The sequence below is a fragment of the Gossypium arboreum genome, chromosome 9 (assembly GCF_025698485.1).
Source record: "Gossypium arboreum isolate Shixiya-1 chromosome 9, ASM2569848v2, whole genome shotgun sequence".
NCBI classification, from domain to species: domain Eukaryota; kingdom Viridiplantae; phylum Streptophyta; class Magnoliopsida; order Malvales; family Malvaceae; genus Gossypium; species Gossypium arboreum.
The window spans coordinates 77952217-77965237 of NC_069078.1; the positions used below are offsets into that span (position 1 = coordinate 77952217).

At 31.7% G+C, this 13021-nt stretch overlaps 2 protein-coding genes across 3 annotated transcripts; one reads left to right on the forward strand and one right to left on the reverse strand.

The window, feature by feature from the left end:
* Positions 1-4: 4 nt before the first annotated feature.
* LOC108455515 (protein CIA1-like) lies at positions 5-2622 on the reverse strand. 2 transcript variants are annotated; one of them, XM_053018891.1, is made up of 6 exons: positions 2424-2622; positions 2226-2290; positions 1170-1232; positions 776-827; positions 472-539; positions 5-230 (listed from the first exon to the last, which is right to left on the reverse strand). In XM_053018891.1, the coding sequence occupies exons 1-6, from the start codon at positions 2484-2486 to the stop codon at positions 158-160; spliced, it is 384 nt and encodes a 127-aa protein (XP_052874851.1). In that variant the 5' UTR covers positions 2487-2622; the 3' UTR covers positions 5-157. The 2 variants fall into 2 exon arrangements, 1 of the variants encoding a protein (XP_052874851.1); XR_008270762.1 differs by lacking the exon at positions 776-827 and having other exon boundaries at positions 179-230.
* Positions 2623-8284: 5662 nt separating this feature from the next.
* LOC108454680 (cytochrome b-c1 complex subunit 9, mitochondrial-like) lies at positions 8285-10170 on the forward strand. Its single transcript, XM_017753213.2, has 3 exons — positions 8285-8541; positions 8865-8912; positions 9799-10170. The coding sequence occupies exons 1-3, from the start codon at positions 8419-8421 to the stop codon at positions 9847-9849; spliced, it is 222 nt and encodes a 73-aa protein (XP_017608702.1). The 5' UTR covers positions 8285-8418; the 3' UTR covers positions 9850-10170.
* The last annotated feature ends 2851 nt before the right edge of the window (positions 10171-13021 follow it).

Consider the following 13021-nt stretch of genomic DNA (forward strand, 5'->3'; position numbering starts at 1 on the left):
TCTATAAAGGAAGGGGAGTAGAATCAATCATAAATTTTACACAGCAATTCTGCTTTATATACTATTTCTTCCCAAAACCACAACCATTACAATCTCACTTATACAAATTTCTCAAACCGTACATATATCTAAAATCCCAAAGGTAAGAAAAAAAAAATCAAGGAATCCTGATCAGGACAAAGTTGCCAGCTCTCACACCTTGTTCTTGCAGAAGCAAGTAGACGTTTTTCCTGTTATTTTCAATGATAGCAAGAACAAAATTGTTAGCTAAAGTTGAAGCTCTAGACAAATACCACATGGTTAGTATAAGCTTTCTGTTTGTCAACATGATTCTTTCAATAAGCCTCAAATACCAGTTCTGAAAGCAATATTCTCCAGAAAACAAACAAAGAGAAATGCTGTAATTAAAGAGAAGAATGTTGAATTTATAAGAAAGTTCTAACTCAACATATATAGGAAAGAAGATCTTACCCCAGGGCACCACTGTCTTGGGCCTTCTCCTTCTTCAATGGCAATTGATATGAAGGTGGTCCATTCATCTGAAATAAAACCAAAAAATAGATTAACCTGCTGAATTGCCACTTTTAAAACTTAACAAGTATAGAGGTGTAAGGGGCAGAGACGGTTATCCAGCCAAGAACTCTTAATGTGCACAACAGGACAATTTGCCCAATTTTTTTGGCTGGTATTCAGCAACCAAAGAACCACTCCACCGACACCGAAGCATGTTTTAATTCACATGTGGAACGAATGAGAGGCTAAAAGAATCACACACCAAACCATCTTTGCTTTCTACAAACAACCGTACAGCATCATCAGCAGCTCCACTGTCAATAATTCCCTCTTGTAATGGTCGTAACCCATACACAATAGGTTTCAGATTAAAACTTAAGAGAACTATGTTACTCAGATAATAAATAGATTAAAAGTAGGACAAATTAAATAAAATGATACAATAAATTATATTCTTTTTGAAACTACAAATTGCTACTCAAACAAGTTTTTATTTATCGACTAAAATCAAATGCTTCCTCAAAAAAATTTACTTTTAACATTGAATTGAGCCCTTCATCTTCAATCTCGAAGAATGTAGAAAAAATGGGTTATTATCCTTTTTTGTTCTCAAAATAAACATAAATGCAGTCCAAACAATGAAATGGTGTCAATACCTTGACCAGTGAACTGAAAAGATTGTTCGATCATGAAAACCTGAGAGAATGCACAGATGATTCCTGGACAACCATTAAAGTGAAAAATATAATCTTTATGTATTACAAGGTCTTAAATGAGAATAAAAGAAAGGAAATACAATATATCAATGCCGGCTAAATTAGTTTTGATCCCTTCAAGATACATGCAATGCAATGCTTAAAAAAATTAATGATTAGACTAGATCTTATATATTCATTGCTCAGTATATATACACGTATTGAACAAACATGTTTATCAGAATAATTATGTTTACTGTTTGCTAGGAATGCTACAACTCCCAGGCTAAGAACTGATGTTTCAAAGTTTCAAACAGCAAAAATGAACTCCTTGACATTAAAATGTGAGCATTAATAGCTTTCAAATGAAGACCAGAGCCATTAGTTTATCATTGATCCTGAGTTTTCGTGGTGCAAGCAAACTTATTGCAGGTAGCCAGAGAAAGTTCTACACAAATGGAAACAAGACTCGAGGAAATCAACAAACATCTAAGTCCTAATAGCTGCTAACGGCCTAGGTTATGATTCAATAAACAACCAAGAATTAACAAAGGTGAAATTTTCCATCTTTTTTTTAAATGGCATGTTTCTAACCAGGGCGCATAACCCTCTCCAGATTGCATCCTTATGATGTCTGCTTCCCATAATTTCAGGGTAAGGTCATCACTGCAAAATCAGTTCAATTCATTTTAGCACTTCTTACAACTGATTATTTATTTAACTTTTTCTGATGCGATCAGCAGATACAGAAGTTCTAATTACTGCAGATAGAAAAAGTTGTTATAAATACCCACAAGTTACCAATTTGTCTCCCTTAGCATTAAAAGCAAGCGACCAAACGGTGGAAGAGTGACCACTGACCATAAACTAGTAGACAAAAATCTTTAAGGTATAATAAAATTTCAAAGACATCACCACAATACTTAATAGGTACATATAAAAGTACATGTCAGGCAATACAATGAACAAGAAAATGAACTGAAACAGAACAGATAGAAAGAGTTCTAGGCTTAGTACTTGCTAGATTCACCTAAAGTTTGCACACAGTCCCAACCACCATCAGCATCCTCTGACCACCAAACCTACAAGGAAAAGTGAATGTATCACAATTTGATCTCATTTCTCAATCTTGTTGGCATATAATGAAATTTGCAAAAACAACCAAGATTTATATGGTGTTGTTAAAGAGGGATATCCATCTAGCTTATACAGTACCTTTGCAGTGTTATCGTAGCTACAGGAAAACAAAATATCCATTGTGGGATGCCACCGAACCATTTTCACATCCTGAGTATGACCTTGAAAACCTGAATACACTCAAATTCATTCCCTGGTAGGATTTCCCAAATCCAAACAGTTTTATTTCGCCCACATGTCGCAAGAAGAGAACCTGATGCATTCCAAGATACACTTTTCACTTATTTTAAATTGCATATTATTGCACCTTATTTAAAATATATTTTTGCGTTTAAACTAATTAATAATATCACATTAACTATATTAAAATAAAAATTAGATTCTATTGTAAGTGAAATGAAATTTAAATTAATAAAGTAAGTATAGTCAAATTAGAATGTATAAAAATGTTAAAATAAAACTTTAGTTAAATAATAAATTTAATATTTTACTAACTTAATTAGTGTGGGTTCAAATCTCATCATATGCATATATTAAAATATTAAAGTATCTTCAAATAATATAATTTATTTTAAATGTGAAGAGACATTAAAATATTATTCGAATTGAGACTTAGTTGATGATCATGATACCAACTTAGTGAAGGGCTTTATAAATAGTATAGATGTCTACCTTAAAAGAGTAATTATTAAACACAAGACATACCACCCTAACATAACTCAAAAATATTGATTCTATCAAATAAACTTTAATTTATTTATAATAAAACAAACATAAATACTATCTTGATTTTATCAAAATAATAACAATATACCTCAATTTTTTCTCATACCAAATTTTAACTCAAAATATCTTACCAATCTCAATAAACTTGGGGCAAATCTATGATAATGGTTAGATTGGAGAATACCAAGAGAGATGAATTGAGTTTTTGAAAATTTCTACCAACTTTTTTTCTAAATAAAAATTAAAAGAGGAAAAAGTTTGGAACTTTGGATACTACGATTTAATAAAGTTTGAACTCAATTTGCCTATCTCCATTATTTTAATAAAGCTCAACTAAAAATGTAACACCCCTTAACCCCAACCCGTCGCCAAAATAGGGAGGCATTACCGAAATTAAACATTAATAAACGAACAATACCGAGTCATAATTCTGTATTTCAATTTAAAATTTCTCAAATCCCACCTTTAAGTCCCTTAGATGGACCTACGATGCCCAAAATATGCTTAGAAAGTGATTTGGAACTAGACCAGAAACTTTGGAAACTTTTCCTTGAGAATAAGGACACACGCCCGTGTGGCCTGCCCATGGGGCTCCCATAGTCGTGGGGCCAGCCTGTGGGTAGATCTGACTTGCTCACATAGCCGTAGAACTAACTTGTGGGCAATTCTGACTTTACCACACGGTCTGGGCACATGCCCATGTGACTTGGCCGTGTGAAAACATGATTTTTCGCCATTTTAAAGCTATTTTCACATATCAAACACACCTAATTCATGCCCAATACATTGACTTATAAATCTTGATCAAATAACATTCATCTATTCATTTCAAATACTTCTTAAATGTTACAAATTACTTACACTCAAAACATAAATATATTAAAGTGACTAAAATAAAACCTAATACATGCCACATTTCCAAAAAATAGATTCATCACCAGAAACTAAGTTGAGGTCGGGATTGACTCGGATGCTGCACCAAACTTCAACTTTACCTAGCCTGCGCACGGAAACAAACCGTACGCTGAGTATTGGAAATACTTAGTGGTATTACCATAATTCAAATTAAAGCAAATATAAAATATCATAAACATGCATAGATAATTAACAAATCATACATATAATTCATACCAAGTTATCACATTTCCATTGTATCATTTTCATTATTTGATTCAATATTTCATCAATAAGATTACCAACTATTCACGAACCTTTGGTTCATCTCTCAATCACATATAAATATCCAATTCACATTCAAATATGAATAATTCATGAACCTTGGTTTTATGCCTTCAATCTCATAGCACAAATTGCATTTCTCAATTCATCTTACAATATCACTTTCTCATTTCATTCAATAATTCAATTTATCAAATTCATTTGATTTTTCTCTTCACATATATTTCCCCTATTAACATAACTCGGACTTTGGAGGATACACGAATCCAACCAAACAAACCAAAGTGGCGGCCAACGCCTCATCGGATAGTTCGAAGCAATAAATGACGACCAACGTCTCATCGGTTAAACCAAAGCAAAGTGGCGACCAACGCCTCATCGAATCTATCTGAAGCAAATATGACACACCAAGTGTCTTATCGACTCGAGGTCGAAGAATCTCTAAACTCTTCCTATCCTATGGCATGCCAACTATATCCACCCTAGCCCGACTAGTTAATAGGGTATCGAAATCACATATTCATATCACTTTCACTTTCAGTTGATCATAATCATTCGAATTCAAATCCATCGCAATAATAATTCAATCACAATTTCAAATTCACCACAAATCATTATACAGTTCAATTTCACACATGTATACATTCATCAATCAAATCCAATTCTCATTCAATTCAAATATCACTACTTACCTCAATTTCATTTTTCATGCACATATATTGAAATTAAACATTTAATAATAAATAACTTGAATTAAGGTAATACAAAACGATATTTTCCCAAGCTACTCCTTGATCACTTTTTCCTTTCCCTTCGCATTCAACGTCTCGGTTTCCTTATTTTATAGAAAATAATAACTTTCCATGCAACTTTAACCTAAATTCCAAATTTGTCCTAACTATTTTTCATCTTCTTCCTTTTTATAATTCATATTATTTCCTTATTCAATTTCCATCAAAACTTTAATATAACCGTCAAACTTTTATCATTTTTCCATAATTTTGAATTTCTATCAATTTAGTCCCTACAACACAAAACTTATGACCTTGTTTACAATTCAATCCTTTAATCAATTTAAATCAAAATTTCTATCAATTAAACTCCTAATTTCATCATTAGTTCAACATAAATCCTACTTAAAAGTATATCATCTTTCAATATTTTCACACAAAATCAAAAGTATTCAACTTTAGAACTTCAAAAACATCAAAATCACTACGAAAGGGACTTAATTGATTTACCAATTTAACTTCCAAGCTTTCAAACCCTAATTTCTCCTTTTTCTTTTCTTTTCTTCTTTCTTTCTATTTCGTTTCTTCTCTGTTTCTTTTCTTGTTTTTCTTTCTTTTATTTATTCTTTATTTCATTTTATTTCTTTCATTTACTTAATTAATAATTAATTATAAAATATCTAATTAATACAAATAAAAATACTACATGGGTATTCATACACACATGTACACATGTAATATTTCATCACCATACATTTGTCATTATCTCAATTAATTGATAATAATAATAATAATAATAATAATAATAATAATAATAATAATAATAATAATAATAATAATAATGAGTAAATATCTTTTACTTAATTTATAAGTATATTTATATATTATATACACTTGTTCTAATAATTTAAATACACATGTATTTATTTTCTAACTTACACATGTCACTAATTTAGTTTAATTACTAATTTAATCCTTTATCCTTTCTCTATTCTATGATTAAGCTTTTATGCTCTATTCAATTTAATCATTTCTACTAATTACTTCTAATTAAAAATAAATTCACGTAATTAAAAAATAAATTCACGTAATTAAAATCTAATTCAACTTACAACTAACTTCGTAAATATTTTTATAAATATTTACGAACTCATTCTTAAGACGAAAGCCCTAAACTCACTTTTCCGGTGCCAGTTAAATATGGGTCATTACAAAAAATTTCACCACTTCATATAAGAATTGTTATCTTTAAATGAAAATGTATAACATTTACAATCTCTATCTTTTCAAAGGCTTAGATAGAACTTTCCTCTAACTTTTATGGTATAACTAGAATTCTCTAACTTTTACAAATGTTCAATTAAAAACCTTTTTAGTTTTTGTGGCTGAACTAGTAACTCTACCAATTACAATTGGTGAAAATAAAAAGCATACAAATAAGCCTCTACAAGACAAGTGTTTATAGAAATTAAGTTATTTGAAGAATGAAAGAGACTTGTAAAAGGTTTAACAATTAGTTCTCTAGAGATATGTATAAAAAGAATAAAGAAAGAATGACAAAATAAAAGTACATTAGCTTGCTTTGTTGCTTAGATGTACATCTCCTATATCTTGTAGTGTCTTTGGCTTGTATTTATATCAATAAATGAGTTTGTAGATGTTTGAAGCTATTGAGGGTGACATAGAGTCATTGCAAGCATTAAACTTGCCTTAACCTAGGCATCAATACTTACCAAAAGGGTATCTATACCCCTCATAAAAGTAGTCATTTATAGCTGTTAAAGGCCAAGTATTGATACATGAAAGGTATGAATCGATACCTATAGATCAGGTATCGATACATTGCCTTTTATTTTGATTATTATTATTATTATTAGAGAGAGAGAAAATTGTGAATGCTTAAAACAAAAAGAAATGATTTAAAGAAGAAAAAAACTAAGTAATGGGTGAATAATCTGTAATCTAATATTATTTAAATGAAAAAGATATGAAGAAAAGAATGGAGAGAGAGAGACTTATAATTTAGAAAGTGCCAATATTTTTTCATCTTTTCTAGCTTTAGCAAAAAAGAAATACTTTTTAGATTCACCACTATCTTAGTAAAATTTGATCAACCAAAACTAACACTTTTCCATCTTAAGAAGGGAAAACATACTCATATGGAAATTCAACATTAATGGAGAGTTTTCTATGAGATCAACATATTAGAACTATAACAACGAAAAAGATATAAGAGGAGGCCTTATTGGTATAAAGTGCCCCAAATTTTGGAAACTCAAACTCCCTCTTATGCGTATTATATTCCTATGGAAAATATGTTATAGAAGAATCCCAGTTAGAGTTGAGTTAGCTTAAAGTTCAATCAATGTCACAATTAATTGCTTTTCATGTCACAAGTTCTTTAAACCAATAAGACATCTTTTTGTTAACTATGAGTTTACTAGAGCTATTTGGTTTGGTAGTTCAATTTCTCTCAAAATCCAGGCTTTCAACCTTAATACAGTTTCTCAATGAATTTCTAAATGGCTTATGATGGAGGATCTTAGCTCTAAAGACGCTAAAGAGTTTTAGACTTCATTCATTTGTATTTTGTGGGGTATATGGAAGGTGAAACCTCAACTCAATAAAGATTTCAAGATTTATAATATATTTAAGCTCTTCCATTATTGAATTTTTTGTAGGAGAAGGTATAATCATGGCTCTAAATAATAATATATAGAATGGTGAATACAAGGGTGATAGAATTTAGAGTGGACTAAGATTAAAGAATGCATTAGAGCTTATCACTAGCAATTAGAAAAGGAAGAGGAGTTGGCATCTTCAATGGCGCAACTATACCCTATTGATAACAACAAATATAAGATTCTTATTTGTAGAAGAATTTATGTAATGTCATAACTACAAGTAAATATATACATTATACGTCTAATTATCTCTTATATACATGAATAGAGAATTAACAAATGTAGGCTTTTGAGCAAGGATAAAAAATGAAGCAACATCATCACAGGTCGATCAGAGGCAAACTAGAGGCTTAAGCTTGTATGACATCATAGCTTTGTTGCAAAATTTTAAGATGGTTAAATCTTTGGACAAGAATATTCTTGCAATAAGAGAAGTATATGGTTAAATTAGGTTTAATTGATCATAACTGAGTTATTTTCATATTTATTTTGTAAAAAAAAAAAGCCAATGAAATAGAAAGAAAGAGGTATATTAATTAAATTAAAAAAAAAAAGGAACAGAAAATCAACAAAATCAAAATCCAACCCAATTGGGCCGTTGGCCCAGTAAGTGTAAATCCATATTATTCGGTTCCACCGGGTAAGGTAACCCTCCTCAAAAGAAGTTCACCGTTAAACAGAAATCCCTATTTCTGCAAACCCTAATCTCAGATCCCCAGTAAGTGAGACTCCATTTACCTTTATCCAATCGCCATGGATTCTGCAACTCGAAGAAGAAGTCAAGGAGGCCTCTTCGAAGGTCTCTACAGAGTCATCATGCGACGTAACTCTGTATACGTCACCTTTGTCATCGCCGGCGCTTTTCTCGGAGAACGCGTAAGTTTTATCCCTTTTTCGCATTGATCTCACTTATTTTGACTTTCGTTCCGTTGTTTTAATCAAATTTTATTGTTGATTTTGAAAGAAGGTTCAATTTAATTGTGGATTAAACTTTATCCCTTGTTCGCTTTGGATCTCTCTTATTTCGACTTCTGATTGGGATTTTTTTGGTCCGAGGATTATAATTGCTATTGGTTTTGGTTTTTATTGTAAATGATGAGTTTCTAAGAAATCTTTAAATGTTAATTTTTGTTTATGAATTTTAGTTTGATGAGAAAGAAGGGCGAATATTCTTATTATAATTCATTCGACTTTCGCAGGCTGTGGATTATGGAGTTCATAGGCTCTGGGAATACAACAATGTTGGGGTAAGTTTTTCTAATTTTAATATCATATTTGTGGTGTATTTCAAGGCATAGGCAGCTTATTAGGTGTGGATTGTTTGCAGTACCAGTCGCAATTTTGGTTGTTTATTCAACGTTAAGTTGCACAATCACACTCGGATTGATATTTGATTGCATCGTGGAGAGGATAAAATTTAGTCAAAACACCCTAGTACCAGTCTTTTTTTATGGTTTTCCGTGATCATGTATATTTCTTAGTGATTATGTGAGGTTGCTGTGTCTTTAGGTTATCAATTTTCATTCAAGAACTATCCTATTTATTCTTCCATAGTTGAGTTAGTGCTATTAGATGCTTGGCTTGGGAAACTGGTCTTTAGAAGAATTTTAAACCGTGGGAATATGGCTGTTATTGGTAGGCTTTATGGAGAAAGGATCTTGGAATGATTGTTGTTTCCTTGCAAAATTAAATATCATGAATTTTGAAATTTGGCTGTTTAATGAGTAAATGCTACTATCTTTGTAGAAGGCTATAGGTCCTGTTCAACAATTCTAGCATTTTACATTGATATGCTGTGTGGAGGCCACTGGCTCCTTATTCATATTAAACCTCTTAGGTCACATTTCTAAATTTTTTCATCTGATGTCAATTGTGTGCATGGTTATGTCACATGTGTTGCTGAAAGTGAGTTGTTTTTGCTTCTTTGCTTCCTCGTCTCTCTCATTTCCTAAACCTTGTAAAATATTGCAATTTGATAATTATCATACAACACAGCTTATCCATTTTGGCTCATCATTTTTTGCAAAGTCCCTTGTCAACTGCATATTTGCTGATCTTTTTCTGCAATGATCAGCTGCATCCAGAGCTTATGTGGTTCACGTATTAACTTGTTCGTTTGTTTCTGTACTGCAGAAACGATATGAAGACATTCCAGTGCTAGGACAGCGGCAATCAGAGGAATGAAATCATTATGCCCTTTTCTGGATGTTTTGAAGAAGTCATTGAGGCTTGGGCCAGAGCATATATCTAATTAGGTAGCTATGCTCATTGTTGCAATAAGCTGTTAATTGTTTTTGGTTCTTGACCATAAGTTGGTTGAATTTGTCATTTAAGATTTTTGATTATTCTGATTTGTGGATGGATATAATGTAAGCTGGTCTGCAGCGCATCAAAATGACTGAACCTACTTTGTCGCCATAGTTGCATTTGCTTCAAAGGATTAGGTTCTGTAAGTTTGTGCTTTGATTGCATTTAGATCAATGTTTACAATAAGAGGGGTAAAAACTCGTCTCTGGTCATTTTTGGAAGGGAAAGAGAAACATGATGTTTTGCCCTTTGTTTTTTGAGTGCTCGGTTTCTATGAAACGTCAGAAACTACTCCTTTCATATGCCATGAAAAACGTGAATCAGTACCACTGACAGGCACTGGGGAAAAGAGCGTAGCATGCACTTTGAACCGTCTTTCAATTTGAAAGCACAACTTTACAAGGCAATGTTATTGTTAAGCCATTTTACTTTCATTATCTATTTAAATATTTATACCAGTGAAAACCGTATGTGCTATTGGGGAAGTGGGTGTTGCAGCCGATATTAGAGGGTAAAGATCATAAATTTATTTGAAATTAATTTTGCTTGCATATAATGTTGTTAACATTCACTGTTGGGGAAGGAACCAATCAAATCTTCAATACAGAGAGAAACCTTGGAATCAGATTTAGAATGTTAACTTGTCAGTAGTTGGATTTGGATCTACTTAGTAAATCATATTAGATGAAGCGGTAAAATGGTTCTTTCTTTAAAAATGGTTCTTTCTTTACAATTGTGTTTACTCTTTTATTAGGAGCTCTTATCCTTTCATTGTTATTCTGCTCTTTTATTAGGAGCTCTTATCCTTTCATTGTTATTCTGTGTTGTGTGTCCTATTATAAGTAAATTTAAAATTATAATTTTTTTTTAAAAAATAATAGCATTTTTGTCGTTACAAAGCTAGGTTGATGCTCGGTTGATTGGTGATATCAAATTCAGTAAAGAATTTAATGCATATTAAAAATATTATTACACGTGAAGTGATGATGGTATAGTGAGGCATGGTCGCCATGGTGGAGTCTAATGGTGGTTCAGCTAGTGATGGTGGACAAAGTGTTGCCTGAGTGTGGTGGCTAAGATGGTAGGTGTGAAGAATTTCTTTTTCCGAGATTTTCTTTTTGAAAATTCTTCGTGACATGAAAATTAAAATATTATGCGTAAATTATATAAATTATAAATTATTATGAGATAACGAAACTGTTTAAAATGAAAAAAAATTAGGTGCCCTAAATAAAAATTTATAAAAGTTGCGTGATCATTTGCGTAGGTTGCACATATATATTTTACAAAGAATTTTTTTCACTCGTATTGTTAGTGTGCATATGATTTGTAATATCTTTTCCCCCTAAATAACTCCATTTAAACAATGCTTTATATTTGATAGAATATTTTTGTGTAAGGCGGTGCTAGTTGGCTACTAAGCTTATGAACAAGATTTTCAAAACTGGATTGGGGTTGTATCGGTCGTGCCACTAGTTCTTCAGCTCAACCAATTCGATTGAATAAATTATTAAAAAACTACTAAAAAATTATTAAAAATCTAGTTCAGCCTGATTTAATCGGTTTTCAATCTATATTAATCCTCAGATTAATTGGTTCAATCTCTTCTCTAAATCGATATTTTAATTGATTCTTAGTCTAATTTACTGTTCAGTCCGATTCGTTTCAAACAATCTTATTTTTGAGGTTTCTTAGAAGTTCAAGAAATTGCAACATTTGTCCAAGGTAAAGTCAAATAGAGTGATATAGCGTCCTTTTGAAACGTTTTTAAGGAGAAAATGATGGTGGGACATAGACATTCATGTATGCCTGCTTCCCAAATTGCATTAATCGGGAAAGTGAGAACTCTTAATAAGTAGTTGGTTTAAAGTTTGAACTTAATAATTCTTACCACACAGGTTACTTGGACTGGGAGCTTGGACTTTGTTGCCGGAGTGTCGGTATTGATTACGATGATGTGATATCAGATATGGATTGGGAAGACGACCAAAGTATGGAAGATGCGGAAATGAGGTTTTGAGTTGGAAAATGCTGCGTCGGTTTGGCCCCTCTCCCCTTGAAGGGATTGGATTCCGTTCGAAATTAGGTTTATGGAGCTCCACACGGACTGCGGCCACTTTGCTATGCACAAACATGGTTCATCTAAGGTTGTAAGTAGTATATACAAGAAGTTGTCTTATGAGTATTTGTAATAAAAAAAGAAAAAGAAAAAACTTGTAATATGTAGCAAAAGAATTATCTTTCCCTAACCCATGATGTACTGTACCTATAATAATTATACAATTAGTGGTGGGTTTTGTAAAAATGGTGATTTCTACGAATGGTTGAATTTATTTTACAAGTTAACTTATGCTATAAGAAAAAAAAGTGAAATTTATTTTTCACAAATTGATTTTTAGTTTATTCATTACATCGCATACATCAATCAATTTTATCTCAACTCAAAAAAATTGTGAAATTATAAAATAAAAAAAATGTATTACTCTGAATTTAAAAAAAATTAAAATAAAAAACAAGTGTTGTACTTGAAATATCCACTACTGCACTTGGATTCGTGGTTAACTGCACAATAAGTTGGAATGCAGCCCAATAATTTAATATGAAATGTTTCAAACCATTTATAGAATTGGTAAATAAAAAAGCAAAGCAATAAATTGGGATGTAGGTAACTTACGTTTACGTGCATTATTGGCCACTACATTTAAAAGCTTAATATGCTTGTAAACAGTTTTCCCACTACCCTTTTCTTTAATATTGTCAAGGAATATCCAGGAACTGCATTTTCTGCTTCTTCATCTTTTTAGTGAAAAATGAAAGAACTTGCACATCAAATGAAATTTCAATAATATATTATATCCATATAAATCACAGCATCAAATCTTTTAGGTAATGGAAGACCAAGTGTGTAGTAATGTGTAGCTTAAGTGCAGGAAGCATTCCAGTCAACCACCAGGCCTCATAGTGGAGGATGTTCCATCAGAATCTGAACACCCTCCTGAGCTGCTACACTCATTCAAGGAAGTTTCAGGCAATTACATCGAATACACAT